The sequence below is a fragment of the Astatotilapia calliptera genome, chromosome 23, assembly GCF_964374335.1.
Source record: "Astatotilapia calliptera chromosome 23, fAstCal68.1, whole genome shotgun sequence".
Classification (NCBI taxonomy): domain Eukaryota; kingdom Metazoa; phylum Chordata; class Actinopteri; order Cichliformes; family Cichlidae; genus Astatotilapia; species Astatotilapia calliptera.
Genome location: NC_137443.1, coordinates 39,917,552 through 39,943,650, shown reverse-complemented (window position 1 = coordinate 39,943,650; position 26,099 = coordinate 39,917,552). Strand labels below are relative to the sequence as shown.

Below are 26,099 nucleotides of genomic sequence, written 5' to 3'. Positions count from 1 at the left end.
TGGTTGGGATTCTGCAGAACTTTCTGAGTGCAAATACACATCAAATGGGTTTCTCTGTCTGAGAAATACACACAGAGGGTGTATTGAGTGGTTGAGACTATTGTTGTGTTCTCATGTTTCTTTAGTTAGCGAGTATTGTGTAGTGAAAAATAAAAACAGGTGAATGACTGGTTTAAAACAAAGACACGGGTTCTCATTATGTGAGGAACCAGAGTTTTGTAGTGATTTTCTGCCATTTGTACATTAATGTTCAGTCTAAGTGACCGACATGTAAATACTTTATGGATTTATTGCTTTGTTGCAGTCTAAAGTGTTATTTTGCCATATCAACTCAAGTACAGAAAATTGACATCATTTAAGTTACGTCTCGTTCAAATACTTTATCCCATGCATACTTCACAGTACCTGACTACACAGACTGATCTAACAGTGCTGTGAGAAGGAAAACTGGAGGAGGACGGAGATGGAGAGTGGAGAGGGAGAAGATGAGACACAGTAGCAGGAAATGAAAGCTGCGTCAGACGACAGAATGAGAGCAGAAGTAAACAGCAACATAAAGACTGAGATGGCAACTTGGAAAAGGAGTAAAAGCACGAACAGGGGGACTAGGCCGAGAGAACAGAAGCACCGGTGATAGGAAAGCAAGCGGGAGAAAATGTGTGAGAAAAGCAACTATCCTGTGGTGTTAGCCAGTGTGAGGGCAGACTAATTAGGAAGTGTGCACTGCCGCCGGCTGGTTTGGCGACTTCTTCTTGCAGGGGCCAGCTGATTTTAACACAACGCACTGGGGGAAAAGAGCTCAGACGGGCAGGCTTTTCTTTGCTGCTTGCATGCTGGAGGTAAGCACACTTCAAAGTGCATGATCAATGTTTGGCTTCCTGGTGAAATATTGGAAACAGACTCAGACAGAAACTCATTGGTGCTCCAAACTAAAAGCAACGGAAAAACAGAGTTTTTTCCTCCTTTTACTTTTGCCCTAAAGAACCACAACCAATGGAACACATTCATTTTCTATCAGTTACACTGATTCTTACTGAAACCTGAAACTGAGTACTAATACATACAAGAGTAACTCAGACTGTTTTTTTTTTTAACCCATAATGAAGTTGATATGCTAAGAAAGATGCTAACAATCAATCTCTACACCCACCCACTTTCAACTGTCCAGGATGTCTGAGCGCCAGTAAAAAGCTCTCTCTTCTGTGAAGATAGCTCTGATACAGATGTAATCTTGCTAGCATTTTCAGGTCAGCCTCAGGGTCTCCTCTGGGCTGGTTCTGCCAAAAAACATCTCACCTATGAGGCATCCAGGAGGCATCTTAGTCGGTTCGCCTAACCAGCTCAAATGACCCTGCTTTAGTCCCAGCCCCACACCAGTGGGTTAAGTCCTCACCCAAAGGAGAACACAGACACACTTGGGAGAAAGCTAATTTGCTTCCATGATCTTATTCTTTACCCACGACACCTCTATTTGGACAGGCATGGAGACAGCGGAGGTCAAAGGCCGTGGCAGTCTAGTCTAGTGCTAAGGCTCTTCAAGAATCCAGTAATTCAGCACCGGTTATTGTTTTTTAATATCTTGACGTTATAAATATACAAATAAAATTAAATAAGGTGGAGAAGAAGATGCTTTTGGTTACACTGATCACAGCTCAGCCTATGCATACATGTCAAAAGCCAACAATGCCCCCCTGCCAAAAACAAAAAAAAACAAAAAGGTTTTCGGAAGTCCAAATTAATTCGATGACCCCCAGCATCCTGCTCAACAAACACATTACTCACCATGCATCTGTTTTCTGTTGTTAGACAAGCGCGTGGTAATGATAACAATAAATTGATTAACTGACAATCTGAAACTAGCCTCCAGTAAAACAGGCTGCTTACTCTATGACTGACCACAGAGAACAGAGCAACGGGAAACATTTTAACAGCTTAGATCAGGGGTGGGCAATCTCAGTCCACGAGGGCCGGTGTCCCTGCAGGTTTTAGATCTCACCTTGGGTCAACACACCTGAATCACATGATTAGTTCGTTACCAGGCCTCTGGAGAACTTCAGGACATGTTGAGGAGCTAATTTAGCCATTTACATCAGCTGTGTTGGTTCGAGGACACATCTAAAACCTGCAGGGACACCGGCCCTCATGGACTGAGATTGCCCACCCCTGACTTGGATAGATCACAAATAAAAAAGACACAAAGGTCTTAATATGGAGTACACACTAATGAAGTGTTGTTTTCAACTAGAAGTCTACTTCAGGCAGATGCTGTCGGGCGGCTAAAATCCTCGGCAGAACACAAGAAGTTGCATTTTTCTGCTTCTGTTTTCTGCTGTACAGAAAAGGTAAATTTCAGCATTTGTCTTAATGAGCAGTCTCATTATATAAAGTCTGCTTTGCACCTCTTTAACGCTGCTTCCGCCTGTAGCAGAATAAAACTGCTTCCTCTATCGGACCAAAAAAAAAAAAGACGTAACATTTCTATATCCAACAGCGCGTGTAGCACTTTTCCTAAAATATTTCAACAATTACTCATGCTTGTCTGGAGTGATTTGAGCATTCCAGTTTGCCACAGTGTCAGGTAAACCTAGAGGCATGTAATCCTCATGCCACTGCTCCAACCACGGCAGCAACGCGCCGTTTACTTAGCCTCGTCTCCCCGTTCTTAGCACAGTGTCGCAATTTACGACACAACCCCTCACGAGCCTTCACATCTCTGCTCTTTGGCCTCCTGTTCTTTCTCACTCCTCTTTCATCTCATCTTTCTTGCTCCAGCTACAAAGACTGCCTCCTGGCTAATAAAATTTGACAAGCATAGCCAACCTTTTTTCTCCACAGGTCAGCTTCTAGCACAGCTCTAATCGAATGCGACGCTCATCAGCGTACACACCTGCCATCGGAGGTCTAATGAAAATGTCCGACAGCGAATTAGGGAGACAGTGCTGGAAGTCCACCGCTGAGGGGCCTTGACAGGAAGTTGAGGGGAGGGGGCACCGGCATGTCTCAGATGACAACGAAGCATTTATATATATACACACCAACCTCCAAAATCAACTAGATAAATTAGCTTAAGGATTTCATATTTCTTTATAAATCATATTTTTGGGAAGTATCATTAAAACTGAGAGGTTTTAATAAGAATTTCACATGCAACAACTTAAAAAGGAACTACTTTGTAGGAGCAGAAGGTCTAAAAAGTCAGAAGCAGGCCTGCTTGCGCTTCAACTTACAGAAACACAAACGCAATAAACGAGCTTACACCTGTGATTTTGTGTGGATAAAACCCACTGGACCACACACAGAAATGTTGCTAGGTTACGCTGGGCTTTCTCACAGAAATATTACATGTGGGTGGCTGTGTGTGTGCGTCTATTTCTGACTGTGTGTGTGCGTTTATGTGTGTGAATAAAAGGCACAGAGGTTCCAACCTCATGACCAGCAACACGTGTTTTAACAGATGTGCAGACTTACCCAAAAAAATGAGAAAGAAAAGCAGTTATGAAAGCGCATGTGCGCCTTTTGTATGTACTATATGATCTCAGTGACGCTGCTACTGTAGTTAAAGGAAAACTCTTGTCTATTACCACAACTCTAGATCACAAAAAGGAAAACTGCTTAAACGCACAATACCTCTTTAGTTCATACTGAAAACGACAACACAGGTGACTGAAGCCGTTTACAGAGATGAGATTTGTAGCATTGTTTGTAACATTTAAGGCTAAAACGAGGCCCTAACAGTAGCAGTTCAGCTTATTGGTGCGGCCCTCCACAACAGTCCCAGTTGGGAAAGTTAATTGTTCTCTCCTGTAAGTAACAAACACGATTTCATCCAGACGTGGGTCACGTTTACTTTAAAGCTCGTCCCTGTTTCATTCAACATTACCACAACACTCACGGAAGAGACACAAAACACTTGATGTGACACACAATCTCACCCCGGCAGCTGTGTATTGATAGTTGCTTTGCTAATTAAAGCTGCCACATCCTATTAGGAGTTAAGGGGGAGGCATCTATTCACGCTTTCATGGAATTCAGTAACAAGGTATGGTTTAATTATTAACCTGTAGATTATGAATGACACATCTTAAGTGACGGACACATTTGTTATTAGCTGTTAGATCCTTATTGATCTCGTCTCCGTACCGCTGCTTTCATAGGCTTTGGAAACGTTTGCGAATCTTTCTACTGTCTGTTGCTGCAGGTATGTGATAACCTGAAAACAAACAGCTAGATCTCTCTATAGCTACTAGTTTTGTCATAGTTCAGATTCGATTGATAACCTTCCCAAAGGAGGTTATGTTTTTGGTGGCATTCGCGCAGGGGCGTGATTTCCAGGGGGATTATGCCCCCCTCCCAATAATCAGACCCAACCAACATAACCCCCTCAATAAAATTATGAATTATCTTACATAAATAGGCTGTTGATTTTCTTTACTCATTTCAGTTATTACTGAATAATAACTAGGGCGATCGTGGCTCAAGAGTTGGGAGTTCGCCTTGTAATCGGAAGGTTGCCGGTTCGAGCCCCGGTCGTTGTGTCCTTGGGCAAGACACTTCACCCGTTGCCTACTGGTGGTGGTCAGAGGGCCCGGTGGCGCCAGTGTCCGGCAGCCTCGCCTCTGTCAGTGCGCCCCAGGGCAGCTGTGGCTACAATATAGCTGCCATCACCAGTGTGTGAATGTGTGTGTGAATGGGTGGATGACTGGATGTGTAAAGCGCTTTGGGGTCCTTAGGGGCTAGTAAAGCGCTATACAAATAAAGGCCATTTACCATTTACCATTCAGTTATTACCAGCAAAATAGTTGCATGTTTAATCATGATGTGTTCGCGTGTTTGTAAACACAGTAGCTCAAAAAGTTTTGAATGGATTCTGATAAAAGTTTGTAGATCTGAGGTCATGATAACAATCCAGTAACATTTAGCTTACATCAACCATGGTCTTAAGGTCAACTCAATGATTTATCAGTAAAAACCATGCAACATAAAAACATTTGAACATATCCAAGTTTTTTTGGGGGGGGGAAACAAAATAAACTGGTGATCAAAAAGTTTTCACTGGATATTTTTCACGAAACGTTTTTTTTTTTCTAAACGTATTAAACAATGAAATAAAAGTTATTAGATCCATTTAACTAAAAAAATATGGGTTTCAACAGAGCTAATAACAAAAGCCTGCACTTCGCACTTGCTTTTTACTGCACTGTGAACTTCTTAAAGTACTTTTAAAAAGAACAATACTGTTCCCTTAAAAGCCCGGAGAGTGAGCCGTCTTTGCACTCTTGGATGACAGACGGTCATCATGACAGTAGAGACGTAACCATAAAGTTGCATTATATAAACATTTGAGGCTGTAATAGCTTCTGTACCAGGGCTTTGTAAAACAAGGCTGGTGTTTTGTGATTTTTGAGAAGTCAGTCTGTTGTTTTTACTGTATGTTCTGTGTGATGTCTGGGTTAAAATAAGGAAACGCTCCTTATTGGTCCCGTGTGTAAAACAAACAAACCGAGCCCTTTTCCCCCCATAAAGGAGCGACTTTAAAAAATTAATCAGCTAACCCCTGTGACACATACTGAAGTGGAAGCGGCCATTTCACGCTAAAAGTTTTTATCGCAGTTCTAATCATGCACTGATGTCAACGTGATGAGGGTGTCATCACACACAAAGTATCATAGATAGCTTTAAATATACTGTAGCTTCAACTTTGACATGCAGCCCTGCAGTTACTCAAACAGGAGCAAAGAGTGAATGTATCTGCAGATGATTTACATTTCATAGGGTAAATTAATGATGGCCATCGACCTGTGTCGCATGTCATTCCCGCTCCCATCCTCCTTATTGCCTGGAACGGCCATTGTTGGTCACTATCTGTCACATAAATGAGAAAAATGAAGCACTATGACAGCGGGCAGACGAGTAGCAGCCAGACTTCCAGTAGTCCTCATCCCGTACTTGTTATTAAGTTCATTCTTTATTTTGATATCCTGATTGACTTCCTAATAGTACAATGACATACGACAGCTTGCCAACATTGTCTCATTATTACTGATCACTAATACAATAAATAAGGCGAAAAAATGAACGAGGGGTTTACCTTGTAGGATGGAGATGAATTAATTGAATTATTATGAACATGTGCAGTATGGCTGTCCTCTAACTACATTATTAGACATTTATTTGTATCCCTTTGTCTCTACAGACACCTTCTCACACAGAGTTAACAAGCCAGAGAAGACTCCTCTCATCCATCATGTTAATGCTAAAGTCTAATATACATTAGGAGCAAAACAGAGAAGCGAGAATGGATATGTGACACACCGAGTGTGAGAGAAACTGAGGGAGAAAGAGTAGAGGGAGAAAACAGGCTGGTAATGAAGTACCCACCACTAGTGGATAAGAGCTAAAGTGGTCTAACAGATCTGTCAGGCTGCTAGACTGTGGCTAATTATCCCTCCTCCTCTTTTGTCTGCGTCCTCTCCTCTGTCACTTCTTCTCTCTCGAATTTACTCTGCCCGGCGTGTTTTTCTCTCCACTTTGGCTCCGTCGTTTTCTCCCCTCTTTCCCTGCTTTTTCTCGTCTCTCTCTCCCTCCGTCTGTCCCATCTTCCCATTTCCCATCTGTCTCCCCTTCCATGTCCAATCCCTTTCTCTTTCTCTCTCTTTTTTTCTTCCCTGGATGAGATTGGGTGTCTGGGGCTTAGTTTTTGATTTGCAAGTCAATCGTAATTTTCTGTCAGAGAGTTTAAGTTGAGGGAAGTTTTTAATATGGCCTGTATTATTTCATACGGGAAATGATAAATTTGCATTACAATCCTCTTTAGAGTTTCTCCTTTTTTTCCTCTCTCAAATACAAAAAGCAGCTGAAAGTTACGGTTCTCAAAACTGCAGCGGTAATAATATATAATATGGAACGAATGACAACATTGATAAGCAGTGCATTTCTGAAAGCATGGGCCCTTTGTTAGACAAACAATGAGGGGCTCTGACATCCAAATATTACAGCAAAGGACACGTTTTACTCAAATTAAAGTACATTTTATTATTAAACTACTTTAAATGCCTCTCAAAACACTGCGACTTGCACAATTCCTATTTTTGCGCATAGATATAGATCCATTCATGTTGGAAAAATAAAATGTTTTAGGATATCAATTGGATTGGCACATAAACCAAGCTCCAGCACTGCAATAATATAAAATTCAATGACTGTGAGCTTAGAGTGACGCTTAGCATCTCAGACAGGCAGGTTTTAATGGGCAAACTTGACTGAACTCATGTAGAAGTGTATGAGATAGACATTAGATAGACCTAATGAGACGTGAGCCATTGGTTTGTGAAGCCCGACTCTGAAGGCTCGGTGTTAGCATTTTGGCAAGCCAATTTGGATTTTTGGTGCCAAATCTGACCACAATTGGATAAGAATGTTGAGTGGTAGCTAATGCAAGGTGCATCCATAGGCTGTATGGGAGCACTAACTTCTTGGATGGCCTGGTAATAAAATTAAAAGCAGAGTTAGCCATATTATATGCCAGACAATTGCATTAAAAATCCCCCCGAAAAAACGGCACGTCGTCGAGAAGTCCAGTGCAGCGACTCAAATTAACAGAGGTGAAGCCCCAGCAGACAGCTACCAGCTACAGCCGCCTCGTGTCCACATAATCTGACTTTAAGCATTCATCAAGTTTAAACAGTTTTTGTAAGCATGCCTTTTTTTCCACTGTAAAGTTGGACATTTTAACATGCGAGTCTATAGAGATTGACTTGCTTTTGGTGATCTCAAGAGACTGTAGATCAAATGTTCAAGCTGTTATAATGACCTATAGTTAACGCTTCAAGTAGAAGTACAGTGCATTACTGGTGTCAACCTCACATGGTTAAAAGAAAGAAAGAAAAAACACGTAGTGTTTGAATTATCACAGTATTCATCATATGGCACCCATGGCCTCCTCAAACTGTCTCTAGTAATTCTGGTTGTATTTGTTTTGCATGTATGTCAAGAGGTGTCCGATCCAGATTGCATGATTTTAGTGCCAAGCATGAACAGACAAGGATACAGCTGGTGACTTGAAATTGAAATAACATTAAATTGAATAGAGGGCTCAGAAGAGGCAACCTTATGCTTTCAGGGAAGTGTACCGCTGCACCTGGACCCTGTGTTTGTGCGCGTCACTAGGCATGTAATCTTTCTAAATATGAATAATGTTGAATTTTTAGACAAGAGACATGATTTTTGGTACCATAAGCTTTCTGGTTCCCAAGCCAGTGTACTCCTAGTGCAAATTCCAAGCCCAGATAAATGGAGAGGGTAGAGTCACGAAGAGCATCCGGCATTAAATCTTTACAAAACATGTGGATCATGAGTAAGATTGCTATACTGTATTAGTTGGGGTCTGGGTTAACAATGACTGCGATCGATGCTGTTGAGCTGGAGGGTACCAGTGGAAACTGTGCTAGCGTTGGCTGAGGAAAAGCCGGAGCAGAGGAAGCAAGGGATAGGATTAGAAGGGAGATGAACCATGTGGCATTATTTGCCTCCTTTTAGCGCAGCAGCTGAAAACAGGAATACGGAAACAGTGTAACACTTTAAAATAAAGCCAACAACTAAGGGCATGAAAAAAGAAGTGATTACACTGAAAATAACTTTAAGTAATTTAGCAGAAAAACAAAAGATATTGTCCCATCTTACATTATATGCTGTACTTTTTTAGGCAAGTGGTGTAATATGGGGTGAATGAAGGTCACTGAGGGTTTTTTTTTTTTTAGGTTTCAGGGTTTTAAAAAACATATTTGTTTAATATTTGTTATGTTGATGTGTATGATGGATATTCAATTATTCCATTTTATCAATATAAATGTGATACCGACGGGCGATCGTGGCTCAAGAGTTGGGAGTTCGCCTTGTAATCGGAAGGTTGCCGGTTCGAGCCCCGGCTCAGACAGTCTCGCTTGTTGTGTCCTTGGACAAGACACTTCACCTACCGCCTACTGGTGATGGCCAGAGGGGCCGATGGCGCGATATGGCAGCCTCGCTTCTGTCAGTGCGCCCCAGGGCAGCTGTGGCTACAATGTAGCTGCCTCCACCAGTGTGTGAATGTGAGTGAATGAATAGTGGAATTGTAACGCGCTTTGAGGGCCCCGAAAAGCGCTATATAAATGCAATCCATTATTATTATTATTACTTTCCTGGAAAATAGCTGTTTTTATGGAAAATTACCAAGAAATCTTTTCTGGTAGAAAACCCAGAATTTAGGCACTACTTCAAATTAATTAATCACTACTTGAATTATCATCATTTTTTTGTTTCCTGTAAACATGTGACTTTTTTTTGCTTTATTCTAGTGTATCTACCTTTTAAGAATTTGTAAGTAAATATAATTACATTGTGTACACTGAATTACCGAGGAATTACGCCCTTTGTCGTATTATAAAGTGTTACTAAAAACAGCTGCCAGTGGGGGGAAAAGCCCCCAAAATACTGGCAGCTGCTCCCCAGACGCTAACCAGCAAGTTCCCAAACAGATAAGAGCGTGGCTGGGAGCAAGAGAAGCATAATCTCGACACCCATTTAACTCTTAGCAAACATTTTAGAAGGAAAATATGTTGAAACCATCCGTGGCAGTAAAAGGTGACGTATCAATTGATTGTAGCCAGCTGTCCTAACAGTCACAGAAAAATGATATTGCATACGTTTTAAAGATTATGAAAGGTCAAATCTATAGAAAAGACAACAGAGAATGAAATGCATGCTGTTACTGTGTAACCATGCCTTCATGTTTTATGCATGTCTCAGTTTAGCAGATCGTGAATGTAGATTTGTGTAAATATTCTCTCACTTACGCCAATCAAACCATGGCCAGTGACCTTGTGTGACTCCACCTGTACACTGAAATCGCAACTTGGTGCAGAAGCACAGGTGCAAATGCCAAACATGCATTTAAAACACAGAGATATGTAATATCGTACTTGCGAGCTCAAATTAAGAGAACATTTTATTTAAATCTAGCACTTTTCCACCGTGTCCCTCTCTCACCTGTCTGCCTGATTCTGCTGCTGGGTCTGTGAAGCAGGCGGAGCTCTGGACTTGTTCACCTTGGCGTAGAGCCCGTCGATGTCCTCGAAGGGCGCCTGCTGCGGGCCGGACACCCCGGCTGGTACTGCGGGGGAGGGCGTACGGCTGATGTACGACTGCGGCGAGGGCGGCTGGCGGAAGTTGTTGATGCGAGCGTAGTTTGGGTCGCTGTCATCGTCCTCCACGTCAGGGAGGGAGGACGGGTCAGGGGTGGCGGGGCCGGATTGGACCTCGGCGTAACGCGGGTCGAAGCTGTAAGCAAGGAGGAGAGGCGTTACACAGGAGCACAGGCGCAGCAAAAATACATGTTTTACACATTTTCCCTGTGATTCTTCTTCTGTGACAGACATTCGGCTGAGCAGTTGTTATGGAGGAGCAGGTGGGCACATCAGAGCTGTCAGGTAAGATGCCAATCGCAGCACTTTACTACTGTGACAAATGCTGGTCTATTATTATTCTACTGTACATGTTGTAAGCCGCTCTGTTATCACACCCTCGACTGTGAAATAATAATAAAACAACAACACACAGAATGTCAATTTTTTGGTTGTTGTTGGGGTTTTTTGTGATTCATACCCATCTCTGTCATCAGGGATCCTGTCCAGCTCCTCCTCACTCAGTGCCTCCAGTTTGCTCTTTGAAGCTTTTGCTGCATCTTTGCTCTTGTCTTCCTTCTTCTTGCCAAACCTGGAAACGACAAGAGGGTGAATTTGATCATCTCAAAGCCTCAGGCAGATAAAACCGTGGTGCTCTTATTCTGAAAGGACGGTTTATGGGCTTTAGTATCCTTTTGGAGACTTTAATGATGAAACAACACACTTCACTCAGTCAACAGAGCATGCACGAGTTGATGAAAGAGGCGGAGAGGCTCACACAACATGAAAACACCACACACACACACACTCTTCACTTTGCATCAGCTTTCCAAATCTGCTAGACAAACTCATTGTAACTCCTGTGCGTTCATTAGCGGCTGTGCCTGGAAAAAGACTGCTTAATGATAGATACGGTTATAATGTCACAGCAGGAACTGACAATCCTCACTTTGTGTACGTGTGTGTGTGTGTGTGTGTGTGTGTGTGTGTGTGTGTGTGTGGGCAAATGCAGAAAAAAAAAAAGGCGCAGAGCTGTCATGTAGCATATGGAGTATGAATATTTTAACATTTTGTTCAATAAAATAGCTGTTACACCGCAGCAGTGTGTTATCCTTTCCTTATCAACTCTGCCATTACGACCATCATCATCATTATCATTCTGCAGTCTTATTCTCTCGTTTTCGCAGGCAGAACATACTCGTCGCCACCTCTCTTCGACTTGCAATGAATCTCGTCTTCGCGCTTTCAAGAAATTAACTGAGCCTTTTGCTCTAAATATTTCATATTCTTCCACCTCTCTTTCACATCGTCGTTCTCGCCGAGCCCGCCACCCTCTCCCTCGCTCTTTTTCGCTCTCTTTCTCTCGCCGCCTCCGCCTCACCCGCCAACCCGCTTCTCTTTTTCTCTCTCACCCTCTCCTTCCCTCTGAGCTCCCGCTGAGCCAATCTAATGTCTGTGTTTATCTCATTAACAGTGAGGCACTTCTCATTACTGCTACAGGCAGATACGTGGCCTGAATGGTAACCCGCTGGCCTGGCCAAGTGGAAACCTGGACAGGGATGCCACATTGGCCTGGCACCATCCTGCAAACCAATTAGAATTGTTTTTTAGCTAATCTACCCGCTTCACTTGTACCTGTGTGGGTGACTGCTGCCAAAAGCAGGTCAGATATTCACATTGCTCGAGTTTTACTGTGAAAGATGAAAATAGAGACGCCAAATCAAATCATTTTCTTTTGATATGCACAGTTTGTACTCACGAGGTCGTAAACTCATAGGATTACCTACTTTAACATGACATTTAAACTCAACTCGATTGATATTTCTTTGTGCTCGTGTAACATTTTTTTGTTTTTTATGAGCTTTATCATTCTAAACAGCCATAAAGCCGGTTTCCTACAGCACACACAGATGGCCTCGATAAGCACTGCTATGCTAATTCCTAGCACATAAACATGCCACTCTTTAATCAGAATATTGCAGCTTTTGTCCACGTAACCTGCCTTCACCACAAATTCAGTCTCTGGACAGGACTTTCACATTAGCTCTGTTAAAATTTAGCGATCCAATCAGTAGCAAACACATCCTACTGGGCCTTCAATGGTGCACTATACTGAGGAGTGATCCAAATGAGCGTTTCAACTCCCCAGAGTCAGACTGTCAACACTGACTTGTGCTGTAACATACTGATGCAACTGAGGGACAACCTTCCTCATGTATAGCATGAAATTCAAGGTAAAATGTGGCCACTCTGACACACTGGGGTTGATCCAGCTCTCAGTGGAGATGTGAATGTACATGTGGTCCGAACGGGACTAATCTTAAAAATAGCACAAGTGCCAGCGGCCACATTTAATCAAGTAGGATTTGCATTTGTTTAAGTGCAGAATTTCAGATTGGACCTTGTATAAAACTAATAAAAGAGTACTAAGATTAAACTTAATTAACTAAATATTCCGTTTTTTGATAAAGCTTACAGTTGGGTCTGGATCAGGTGACCCTGAACATCCCATAATTATGCTGCTACAGGCTCAGAACTTCCTGTGACTCACCTCTTTTCACTCCCCAGGGGTTTTTCCTTCTCCCACATTCTATGTTTTATCTACATACACATCCTTTATTCTTTCCTCTTTCCCCTCACACCTTAACCCAGGGGTGTTGAACTCCAGGCCTCGAGGGCTGGTGTCCTGCAGGTTTTAGATATCACCCTGGGTCAACACACCTGAATCAAATGATTAGTTCGTTACCAGGCTTCTGGAGAACTTCAAGACATGTGGAGGAGGTCATTTAGCCATTTAAATCAGCTGTGTTGGATCAAGGACACATCTAAAACCTGCAGGATACCGGCCCTCGAGGCCTGGAGTTTGACACCTTTGCCTTAACGGATCACACCAGAAGACCGCAACTCCCTAAACCTGGTTCTGGTGGAGGTTTCTTCCTATTAAAAGGGAGTTTTTCCTTCTCACCATCACCTAGTTGTTGCTCACAGCTACTGAATGCTGCAGGGTCTTTAACTTGCAGTGTAAAGGACCTTGAAGCAACAGTTGTTGGGATTTGGCACTACATAAATAAACCTGAGGTGAAGTGAACTGAATTAATTTACGTAGGATTGTTTTACTACTGCTTGGTAAACCGCTTTCATCTGTGAAACTCAGCACCATCTGTAATAGTGATTTTTGGCTGACTCGACCTCTTCTCAAGGACCAGTAATTTGTCACACCTGTAGCTTGGAACAAATTCCATGTTTGTCATTTATATTAGGTCAAGAAAAGGAGTGACCTCGTGCAACTTCAGTGTTGTTCTATTCAGCCTAAGCGGAGCAGGGGTCTAATCGACCAGAATAAGTGGAAACACTTGTGTGGCTATGAAGGATCTGTAGGGCAGAGCCCATTATCTCCTTGACTCGACAAAAGTCATGGAAGGCATTACACTGCAGTATTCAGAGGCAGAGCAGCTGGAGCCGTGGCGGGTAAACTGAGCCTGATGTGCAAAATGTGTAGCGTTCCCCTTTAAGCAACACTGGCAGAGTTTCACACTGATCTTTGAGCTGTTTTGGGAAGTTTAAAATCTGTCATCTGCAACATCCGTGTTTTATTTTTATTTTTCTTTCGGCGATATCGCGGATGCTAAGCCCCTGCTGCTGTAATGTTTTTCCACCTCTCTTCCTAGAGATCACTTGCCACAGAAACAGTGTGGGCGCTGCTGCAGCATCTTTTTTCTACCCTACAGATTTTTTTTTTTTTTTTTTTACTTGGAACTATTTTGATTTTGATTTTCTAAGCACTCCCACATTATGCAGGAGCCAAAAGCAGACTAGCAATTACCTCAGCGATAACCATATAAAAATCAGCATCGTCAGAAAAGAAATATCAGCGCTGTTCATCTTCTATGCATCAGTGGACATATAATTATATTACACATAAATATATGATTATCCAAAATCCCAGGTTTAGTCGGCCGAGCTGTTTGCTAGATTCACACCCCCACCCCTCCCAGCCCGCCTTCACACACACACACACACACACACACACACACACACACACACACACACACACACACACACACACACACACACACACACACACACACAGCGCCTTAATCAACATTCTGAGGGGGCAGAGGTCCTCAGTTGGACCCATCATTATATCTGCATTAATTAGGAAAGCTTCTTCTTCTCACTGTATTGTCTGAGAAAAGATGGAAAGAAAAAGAAAGAGGGTGGCACAGAACAGGGGTGGGACTCCCAATTAGAGACGTCTACCTTTCCCATCACCTTATGCGTTGTTCATCACCAAACATCCCCCCATCGTTTCCCTATTGCTATGAAACTAATGTCTGCTTCTCTTTTCTCTCTCTCTGTTTTTTAATTACTTCCTTTTTTTGTTGTGGTTTGTTTTTTTAAGCTTCCTCTGTATAGCGCCGGTTTTGCTCTGTCACTGGTTCTGAAATGTGACAGTTAATTTCCTGTTGCGTGCGAGAATGAAGCTGGATAAAAATGTGAAAATGCACCAGCACATTTAAAGACAAAGAACCTACAAAAAAAAAAAAAAAAAGAAAAGCTCTATGAGCACAAATAACACACACACACACACACACAGAGACACACACACACACACACACACACACACACACACACAGACACACACACACACACACACACACACACACACAGCAGTAAACTAGAAATAAACAGATTGTTCACAAAAAACAGGTAAGCGGCTGCACACACTAAAGAAGACAGCATATACATCAACAGAGGTAACGAACACACAGTAACTCTGCAGGGAACTGCAAACAGTCTCATGGAATAGGACATCTCATTAACTTAGCATTATCTACCTACACAACCACTCCATCAAACTCTCATTAGAGAAAAGTAGGGGGTCCTTGTGAGTCAGGCTGCTCTGGTGTCCCATTTAATACACTCCCCACTGACACAGGAGTTACTGGGAACCATTATTAGGATGTCGTTGTCATTATTAACCCGCCGCTCCCACAGCCGCCCTGGGATCACCTTGGCAGGCCTGGGACGGTGAGAGGAGATGATGTTGCCTGTTTGTCACTATATATAAAGTACGGTATATTTGTCATGGAGTAATTTTGAAATGTTTGTCTTAAAAAGTTGGTTTTCTTTGACAAACAGCTAATGCTTCACAAAGGCCTTTCCTCTTTTTTTCTTCTTCTTCTCCACTTTGCAGCATCCTAATTTGGACAAACGTTGCAGTGAAATTAACTCATGGTTCAGCAAGACATACTGGACAAGTTCATGCTCCCAACTTTGTGGGAACAGTTTGGGGATGGCCCCTTCCTGTTCCGACATGACTGCACACCAGTACACAAAGCGAGGTCTGTAAAGACATGGATGAGCACATTTGGTGTGGAAGAACTTGACTGGCCTGCACGGAGTCCTGACCTTAACCCGATAGAACAGCTTTGGGATGAATTAGAGCAGAGACTGTGAGTCAGGCCTTCACCTCCAACATCAGTGTCTGACCTCACAAATGCATTTCTCTAGGAATCGCCAAAGATTCCCATAAACACTCCTAAGCCTTGTGGAAACCAGAAGAGTTAAAGCTGTTATAGCTGCAAAGGGAGGGCTGCCATCATGTTTAAAACGTGTGTGAAGACAGACAGGCAAATAACTTTGGGGAATATTGGCTGATTTTCCTTTTGTTATTTGGAAATCCTATAAATAATTGTATATTTATGCACCAAAAACTTTCCTCTTTTTACTTCTTCTTATGGTTTCCCTAAATTTCATGTGAAAAACCTTAGTCAGGCATAACAGATGATGACTAGTGCACTTTGCAAAACTGACACCCTAATTCGGACCAAAAGCAGTCAGCTAGGTGCGCCAGAATCTCAGCTGGTAAGAAACTATAGTGACTGTAATTACTACAGCAACTGTCATTCTCATTACTGTGGAAGAGAGGGGGAAGAGGCGTAAGAGCTCAGTTAGCCATCCTCTAATGAGGCTCTATATGTAACACTAGGATCACAGCTATCCTGGGTGGTGATGTCACCAACCTGACCTGTGCAATTAAAGCTCTAGGATGGAGGAAAAGGGCCAAAGGGAGCAAAAAGAGCTTGCTCCATCGGATAAATCGTTATATAGGATTTCTTTAACATCTATCTCAAATTACTGCAACAAACTAGAAATCTCATTTAGAGCAGCTTTAGATCTTAACGTTTTCCGTTTAAATAAAATCATCTCTTTACTTCCATTCTCAGCATTAAGGCTTCTTTGTTCTCTGCAATTGTGACAACAACTCTGATGGTGTGCAGTTGTGTGTAATCTTAATAAGCTTTCCTAACGTGGTGCAACAGGGAGCCAGTGGGTGGTTGGTTATCGGCAGGCATAACGAGGGATGTGAGAATGCTGTCTGCTAGCACCGTGGGTGTGTGTGTGGGCCCGTGTGGAGGAAGCCATGTTTTCACAAGGAGGACAAGGATTTAATTGACGCGTGTGCATGTGCACATTACGTGTGTGTGCTCACACGCTTGCAGGCTTGATGATACTTGTGAACACCTTGCGATTCCACATTTGAGTTGAAGCGCGCGCGCACACGCTCACACAGAGACACGCTAAAGCATCACACACACAACGGCAGAGCGCTGCGACTCATCACTGCGACAAAGGTGGTTTAGCATTCTGTCTACAGAGGAAACAGATTAAAGAGAGAAGAGGAGCAAGGAAGATAAAAACAACTAAATGAGTCCAGAAGAAAGGAAGAAAAACTACTAATACAATATCTGTATAAAACTTTAAAAACAAACAATCAAGATTTACAGCGATAAAAGCAAATGGAAACATTCTGATAATGAAAGAACCCACTGGAACAGAACAAAATGGGTAAAACGAGTAAAGTTAAACATTAAAAATTCAAGTCTGGTAAAGTCAAGTAAATAAATGAACAAGTTTAATCATTATAGCTCGACAAATAATACTTTTCGCTTCAACTTCAGCAAATCCTTTTTCTTAGGATCTGGTCGCACGGGCCCCTGGTAACCGCTGGTTGTTAGGGAAAAAATGAGTTTTCCCCAACTGGTTGGCGAGTAGCTGCAGGACGTTGCTGGCTGTTGCAAGATAACATCTATCATGAGAAAGTATACAATATTGCACTGATAACCTCATTGCGATTGCTTTGGCTTCTAGCAAACACCCATAGTTAAAGAAAGAAGACGGCAGCTTTTCTGCAAACACTTGCCAACTACCTGCTGAGTGGTTGCATGACTATAAAGAGTGTGATGCAAATGAAAACGGAGAATATTTCCCTTGAAAAGGTGTTAAAAGTTGTCCCTTACCGCTGAAACTAACATGTTTCAAAAGGTGAAACTTTTAGCTTAAAATGAAACTATTTCCTTTTACAGCTTGCGTCGCACTTTTTTAAGATTCACTACAGCTCGGAGAGCAAATATAATAAAATTTGATGTCCTTGGTGAAGCTCCCTCTCCACAACCAACTTCAACTTGCAAAAGCCAGCAACCACTCACCAACCGGCTGGGGAATGCACATTTTTCTCTAGTGACTGAGGGTTGCTACAGGGTCACCGACTGATCTCTATGACTGCGTAACAGAGGCCTCATTGAAATAAGTCCTGCTCCTTAGAAGCCTGAACACAAGAACCGCATTCTCTCCAGTTTGAAGTCGAGATTGGAACAGCCCAAAAACATCAAGCTGGAGACCTCAAGCAGAAGTCACAAACATGCCAACGGAAATATCAGGACACAAGAGAGGCACAGGCTTAAAACTGACCCTAAATAATACTAGCAGCAAATAATAAGACGCTAAACCTGATGCGATGCATTTTTGTCTCTACCAACATATGTTAGTATGTAACTATGGCACCTCTGGACTGTTGGCTTTGCACATTCCGAGACTGAAAATCTTTGTCAGTGCAACGTTTATGGGGTGAAGGTGGGTTGCAAAGTGGCTTGTTAAATGGAGTCCTATCTGAGATACATCGATTGGATGATTGTAAGGGTCTCAGCGGAGCCATCAGCTGATGTCGTCTGACACTGAGATCAGCTGATTGAGGCTCTTTGCATTAGTTCTGTCTGTCTTTGAGGTGAAAAAAGGTTGGAGGAGCCTTTACAGGGGAGGACTTATTTGACATTATATTTGATACTGCATCAATTGAGGCTCCAAGGCTAGTCGGGCTTCTTTTATCTGTCTTGGAGGGAAGTAAAGGATATATTACTGCGCTATGCTACATGGAAGGAAGAATAAAGGGTAGAAAAGACTTTTTGTCAGAGGACAAACTTCAGAATGAGGCAACTTATGTCCTGTAAACATGTGCTCATCCCTGTTCTTCTTCATAGTGTGTATCTCTACGATAACTGCTTCCATACTTTAACCTTAACGTCTGAATATCCTCAAAGATTTCTGACTGAAAAAAGATTTTGTTAACACATAACAATAATCCTGTGTTGTGGAGTGATCTGCCATCTGGCTGGTACACTATTAAAATCCTTCTGTAAACAGGCGAGCATGTGAACAATGCCACTTATACGTGATGGTAAAACCATCACATGCATAGCATGCATTGTTTTCTAGTCTGTGTTGACTCGTAGCGTGTTACCACAAAAAATAATGATTTCTTGCAACAGGCTTGTTATGTCCTTTTCAATAACGAGTCTGCAGATAGCTCAGAGCAAGTGAGAAAACTGGCCAAATCCTATTCGCCCTGGAGAATAAGAGCAAGGTATAAAGAAGCAGAGTGGATAAAAAGAGAAAAGAAAGCAAGAGAAAGGCAGGGAAAAAAAAAAACAATGAGTAAGTAAGAAAAGAGGAATTAAATGAGCAAACCAGAAAAAGTGAGAGCCGGCTAAATAGCCCATCTGCCTGGGAGAATAAGCGAACAAGAAGGAGGCAGAGAAGAAAGAGAGAAAGACGAGAAAAAGTGAAAGAGAAGACGAGGGATGGATGTGTTAGCCAAAGCTCCTGTGAAAGTGCAGCTCGGCTGGGGAGGAATAAGGAGCTTAGGAATATATAGAGGGAATGCAGCTGCGTTCAGAGGCACAGGGAGAACAGTTAATCAGCCAAGCAGAAATGTTATCGCAGTAATTAGATTGCTCTGTATGTATTTGGAGAAGAGTGCACATATCTCAGTGGAGTTTTCAGTAAAGAAAGTAAAGGAGGGGAAAGATATGAGGCGAGTGAAAGAGAAACAAACTGAGAAGCAGATGGAGAGAGAGAAACAGGAGAGATGGGAAGAGGGGGGGAGGAGATTAACAGAGCCGTGATGTAACACGGTGCCTTCTTCTCCTGTTCTGGCGAAGTGGCACTGCTCAACAGTGAGACCCGTCGGAAAATATTTCAGGCTTCCAATAGACAGAATAGCACTGAGGGCAAAAAATAGACAACAAGTGCTCTTTAAAATTGGTGTGGTTTCCTTGTGGAAGTGAGGATCGGGCTACAAGTGGACTGCCGCCCAACGACGAGGTCACGTCAGGCCGCTGGAAGCTGGCTTTTGGCAGACAGCTAGGCCAGCCAATCCAGGCCTCTCTGAAGAGAGTCCCACCTTTGCTCGATAATGAAAACAGCCAGCAGGCCATGAGCTTTCCCCACCGGGCATAATTAAATCTATTTATCTGACTTTCCCTCCATATGCCCTGCACAGTACACCAGCAATTTGGCCCAAATCAGCTTCCATTGATGCCGGATACAAGCGCCGATAGGACTGGGATGAATCTGTAGCTAGATCCACCCAAGTGCTAATCGTAGTTAAAACAGCTTCATTTAGAAGGCATTAATAATGTAGGGAGGAAGATACAAGTAGAGGGTATAAGCTATCTTAATATTCAGTTCTTTAAAGTACTTTAGCTGAGCATCACAGCAGAAGATAATTCAAAGATCATGGAGTGAGGAAGGGCACAGCATGTAGCAAAGGAGAATAAAAGCTCAGTAGGACTTACGGACCAAAAGCAAGCCAGTAAACTGACTCTTGCATGAGAACGTTTTGCTACTTCGCAATGTCAAAGAAACTACGGTGTCGTCAACAAGCTGTAACGCAAGAGGAGGAGGAGCCGCCAAATTTCCTCTTCAAATGAGAGTAATTTAACACCTAAAGGAGAGAGGATCGAGGCAGGCAGGTATGAACGCACAGCAAGTTGCTCTCAAGGGAGCAGAAAGCATATGGAAAGCTTGTCTTAATCAACGCCTGGCCGGTCCTTCAAGCACTGATGCTTCAGTCAGACAATAAGTGATGAAGAGAGGGCGGGAAGAAGGTGCTAGGATAGAAGGAAATAGGAAAGGACTGAGAAAGGAAGGGTTGTCCAAGAAAAAGATGAAGAAGAAGAAGAAAAGACAGAAAAAAAAGAGTGAGAAGGGATGCAAGCAAAAGTAAAAGGGAAAAGGATGAAGGGAGAGCAAACAGAGGAGATGGAGTGTAAAGTGCTGGAGTGCTGCGCCGTCCAGGGGCTGCCTGGTGAAATATGGGCGTCCCTTTAATTGTTTGCATTCTGATATGTGGCATATTTTAGCAATTCCACATAAAATCTGTCCCCCCCAGCAATTTGTCTTTTATTTCGCTCCCCACTTCTGTCAGGGAAACCATTCATATTTAACAAGACCACTGGGCTATATGCCTCCTTTTCATACTCGGCCATTGTCTGGGCAGTACATTCAGCCAGTGCACTGACCTCTCCACTCTTTGTTGCACACATAGCTGGACTGGCCGGTGGGCCGCTGGCGATTTTTTGTTTTTATGGGCCGATGGATTTTTTTTTTTTTTTAGGAAGGGTATATATAATGAAAGGTGTTGGATTGGCCAATTGGTCATGATCGACTCTGGGCTGGACCAATTACAGCCGAGGAGGCTGGATGCACCCTCCCCCTTGTTTAGCAATCACGTGATTTTCGCGCATTGCATGCCGGGAACTCGTGGCAAAACAATCCAAGTACCGCATCAAATGCAAGCGTTTGCAGTACCGCAAAACGTTCATTCTCCGGTTCCAATACCGTCTTGTTTTTTCTTTGCCGCACAAAAAAGGAATGTACAAAACAAAAGGAGAACAATGCCGGTCCGTACAAAGACAGACTCGACGAAAAGACAAAGAAAAATACGAGGAAAAAATCAAAGGAGTGAAAGGGTCAGACCCTTAGGAGCACACAGAGTGGACAAAAGACGTCAGCGTGCTGCCCAACTTTCACCACGCTCATATTTATAATTACACGGTTCTTGGAGTGAGTGCATACACTCATGAAGTTTAGTAACTTCAGGTCACTGCAACAAGCCCAGGTACAGTTTACCGACGGATGGGTGCAGGACCTTGAAATGCACCGTGTAGAAAGTAAAGACCATCGTACGTATCATAAGTTTACCAGTCTCACAAATCGTCGTCATAAATACACATTCGTTAACCGTTTATTAATATAACCTTTGAGCTCAACGTTAATTAATTAGTAGTGGAAATAATTTCTGGTAGCATTACAGAAATGTAGCAGTGACAATAATATTGTATGTTTTAATCGCACTGGACAATTAGTGATACAAAAACCCTGTTTTATCCTGTGAATAAAAGTATATGTTTTTGTCAATGTACCATAATAACAGAAGCGAAACGCAATATTGTGTCAGGACAATTCACTATTTATGCACAATAAACAAAGGAGCATAGCGCGACAATTTCTGTTCAGCGCCAGACTTCCTTGTGACATACAGTGGGGCAAAAAAGTATTTAGTCAGCCACCGATTGTGCAAGTTCCCCCACCTAAAATGATGACAGAGGTCAGTAATTTGCACCAGAGGTACACGTCAACTGTGAGAGACAGAATGTGAAAAACAAATCCATGAATCCACATGGTAGGATTTGTAAAGAATTTATTCGTAAATCAGGGTGGAAAATAAGTATTTGGTCAATAACAAAAATACAACTCAATACTTTGTAACATAACCTTTGTTGGCAATAACAGAGGTCAAACGTTTACTATAGGTCTTTACCAGGTTTGCACACACAGTAGCTGGTATTTTGGCCCATTCCTCTATGCAGATCTTCTCGAGAGCAGTGATGTTTTGGGGCTGTCGCCGAGCAACACGGACTTTCAACTCCCGCCACAGATTTCCTATGGGGTTGAGGTCTGGAGACTGGCTAGGCCACTCCAGGACTTTCAAATGCTTCTTACGGAGCCACTCCTTTGTTGCCCGGGCGGTGTGTTTTGGATCATTGTCATGTTGGAAGACCCAGCCTCGTTTCATCTTCAAAGTTCTCACTGATGGAAGGAGGTTTTGGCTCAAAATCTCACGATACATGGCCCCATTCATTCTGTCCTTAACACAGATCAGTCGTCCTGTCCCCTTGGCAGAAAAACAGCCCCATAGCATGATGTTTCCACCCCCATGCTTCACAGTAGGTATGGTGTTCTTGGGATGCAACTCAGTATTCTTCGTCCTCCAAACACGACGAGTTGAGTTTATACCAAAAAGTTCTACTTTGGTTTCATCTGACCACATGACATTCTCCCAATCCTCTGCTGTATCATCCATGTGCTCTCTGGCAAACTTCAGACGGGCCTGGACATGCACTGGCTTCAGCAGCGGAACACGTCTGGCACTGCGGGATTTGATTCCCTGCCGTTGTAGTGTGTTACTGATGGTGACCTTTGTTACTGTGGTCCCAGCTCTCTGCAGGTCATTCACCAGGTCCCCCCGTGTGGTTCTGGGATCTTTGCTCACCGTTCTCATGATCATTTTGACCCCACGGGATGAGATCTTGCCCCAGATCGTGGGAGATTATCAGTGGTCTTGTATGTCTTCCATTTTCTGATGATTGCTCCCACAGTTGATTTTTTCACACCAAGCTGCTTGCCTATTGTAGATTCACTCTTCCCAGTCTGGTGCAGGTCTACAATACTTTTCCTGGTGTCCTTCGAAAGCTCTTTGGTCTTGGCCATGGCGGAGTTTGGAGTCTGACTGTTTGAGGCTGTGGACAGGTGTCTTTTATACAGATGATGAGTTCAAACAGGTGCCATTCATACAGGTAACGAGTGGGGGACAGAAAAGCTTCTTACAGAAGACGTTACAGGTCTGTGAGAGCCAGAGATTTTCCTTGTTTGAGGTGACCAAATACTTATTTTCCACCCTAATTTACGAATAAATTCTTTACAAATCCTACCATGTGGATTCATGGATTTTTTTTTCACATTCTGTCTCTCACAGTTGAAGTGTACCTCTGGTGCAAATTACTGACCTCTGTCATCATTTTAAGTGGGGGAACTTGCACAATCGGTGGCTGACTAAATACTTTTTTGCCCCACTGTATATCACCAATTATGTTAAGAAAAATGACGTATTAACTACTACAAAACTCTGACCTTTGTGGGAATGCTTGGAGCAGACTAACATGTGAGCTGGAGTGTTCTGAGACGTTATATTTGGTATATCCAGACCATCCGTCGGCTCTTACTTCGGAAACATGGCTTAAAAAATTTCTCTTCAACGACGTAAAAAAAAAAGATCTCTTTACCCGTCGGCTTCCCGTGGCTGTCATGCGACCAGCTATTGCAGTTAATAATACAACAGCTTCTTGCCATTTTTTGGGTTTCTTTTTATCGCTGTGTAACTGAGTTCAATTGAAAGCCTGCGTGCGCTAGTACCTCTTGCCACAAGTTCCCAGAATCCTTTGCGGTTTTGCCCCTGAATGACGTCACATTTTCAATCTTTATCCTGGTGGGCCGGTCTCTAGTCAAAATGCCCGGGCCGATTTTTTGTCCCAGTCCAGCCCTGGTTGCACACATCACACACACGCATGCATGGATGCACGCACACATGCAATGAGATATAAACAGATTAAGATAATGAAAGCTAGGCACATTAGCATACACGATCACAAAGCCTTTATCTTGCTTGGTTTGCATAATACTGCACTTAATCTGACTAGAATCACTGGTTTAGATGGTCAGTTCACACAAACTACAAATAAGAACTAACCATACCACTTGGTTATTTTCCTTTCATGTCTTTGGTTTAAAGTTCTGTGGATTATTTTAACAGGTAGAGTCATTTTTAAAATCATAATTGTGGATGTTGTGGTTCAAACTGAGCATCAGAATGGGGAAGAAAGGTGATTTAAGTGACTTAAATCGAAAATGTAACTCAAATAGCCACTCATTGCAACCAAGGTACGCAGAAGAGCACCTCTGAATGCATCATACCTTGTAGCAGACACGCTACAGCAGAAGAAGACCACACCAGATGCCACCCCTGCAACTGTGTGATGCTATGATGTCAACATGGACCAGAATCTCTTAGGAATGTTTCAAACGTTTAAAACCGCAAAAGCAAACAGTATGTCTTAGGTTTCAGGTTCACCATAGTAGGTAAAGAAGACAAAGTTTCTGACAGGATGATAGATTTAGATGAAAATCTACAAAAGTACTCTATTTGGCCTGATTTGGCCAGTGGTCTGAAACCTGGCTTTTACTGGCCTAGGCAACAGAAGAACACACACATACATAGATTTAAACTCATTTTGAAAAGTTCCGGATGCTTTAAACCTGGATGAAAGTGAAAAATCTGTTTTAATACTCCTGGAAACCACCTGTGAACTTTGTGAATCATAGAAATTCTTCACATTTTCCAGCTGCAGGCTTGGAAGCAAAAAAAAGGCTAGGTCACCGTGACTCCACATGAGAGCCACTGGCAGACTGAGAAAGGTTAGACTACTGGCTCCTCCGGCCCTTCACACATCCTCATACAAGAAACACTTAACCTTCTTGGTGTGCAAAGCAGAGGTCGTGCTCTGAGTGTATTTTAGTGGGAGATACACGGTAGAGGGGAATAAGGAAACCCTCAAGTAAAGAGGAATACTTGTGCGCTTGTGTGTTCTTGAATGTGTCTGTCATTAGCACATTAAATGACAGAGGAAGTCCATCCATCACACATGGCATGGCTAGAGAGGACATAACCGCCAGTGGAGGTGTAATCACTTCCTGGCGCCCGATGCTTTGAGCACATGTACATCCAGGAGTTGGTAAGATCACATGCTAATTGGTCGTGACTGTTTCCTGTGGCCTCGTTGAGACCTTTAATTGGCCGGTGAGTGATGGGCAGCTGGCTGGTGAGATGCCGCTGAGCCGTCTGGATGATACGAATGCGTCTGTGCTTCGAAAGGCCCGTCCCTCGGGGTCAATTCAAATGTCATAACTCGACGGGGACTGATGGATCGTGAAAGCGATCAACGCAAATGGAAGCCTCGTCTCACTGTCTCATTTTGTAATTACCGTGTGGCCAATATTTCTCAGAACAAATGTGGGTATTGTGTTCCTGAGCCGGATGACTCACTCAGACTTTACCAGTCGAAAGAAAGAAAAAAGAAAAATAGGGCTTCGCTCCTAATGAGAACACAGCTATTTGAAAACAGTGACAGCAACTCTATTGGCTGGCAGAACTGCAGAGAACATTATAGAGTAATTAGTTCTCTGAAGATTGCTTCTTATGTAACATAGGGTGTAACATACTAATGAACAATAAAAAAAACTTATCTGAATAAAAGAGTATACACCCGGTGGCCTCCAAACTTCCCAGGGAAAATCTGGAGGTAAACAAGTTGTTCAGAAGCCTGTAAATAAAGTAATTAATTCCTCAACTGCTCCACTGGAGCTCCTTCACGGTCAAGCTGCAAAGGAGTGAGTCGGCATCCTCGCCTCACCCCTCCCCTACCCGCCCAACACCAGAGCTGTAAATAAGAGAGGGAGAGAGAGCGGCTCTGAGCCAAAACGCTCTGGTTGGAGGCAGGTGTAGCCGGGCTATGAAAAACAAGAAACATAAAAAGCTTTTCGTGTGAGAAGAGAAGGGGAGATTTCAAGGGGAAGGCGAGTCAAGGGGAAGCGTTGTAGCGACAGAAAAAGGGAGCGAGGAGAACGGCGGGAAGGAACGGCGGAGGCGCGTCGCGACTGCCCCCTTTATCAGCTGATATATATGCATGAGGATTTCCTCATCAT

At 43.0% G+C, this 26,099-nt stretch overlaps 1 protein-coding gene across 3 annotated transcripts in view; it reads right to left on the bottom strand.

Moving 5' to 3' along the window:
- The window catches only part of pard3ba (par-3 family cell polarity regulator beta a), a 206,833-nt gene that overhangs the window by 46,729 nt on the left and 134,005 nt on the right, over positions 1-26,099 (bottom strand). For all 3 annotated transcript variants that reach the window (XM_026157796.2, XM_026157797.2, XM_080296899.1), the window contains 2 exons: positions 10,639-10,749; positions 10,024-10,314 (listed from right to left, as the gene is read on the bottom strand). In XM_026157796.2, the coding sequence (XP_026013581.2) occupies positions 10,024-10,314; positions 10,639-10,749 (402 nt within the window). The remainder of the gene's footprint in view (positions 1-10,023; positions 10,315-10,638; positions 10,750-26,099) is intronic.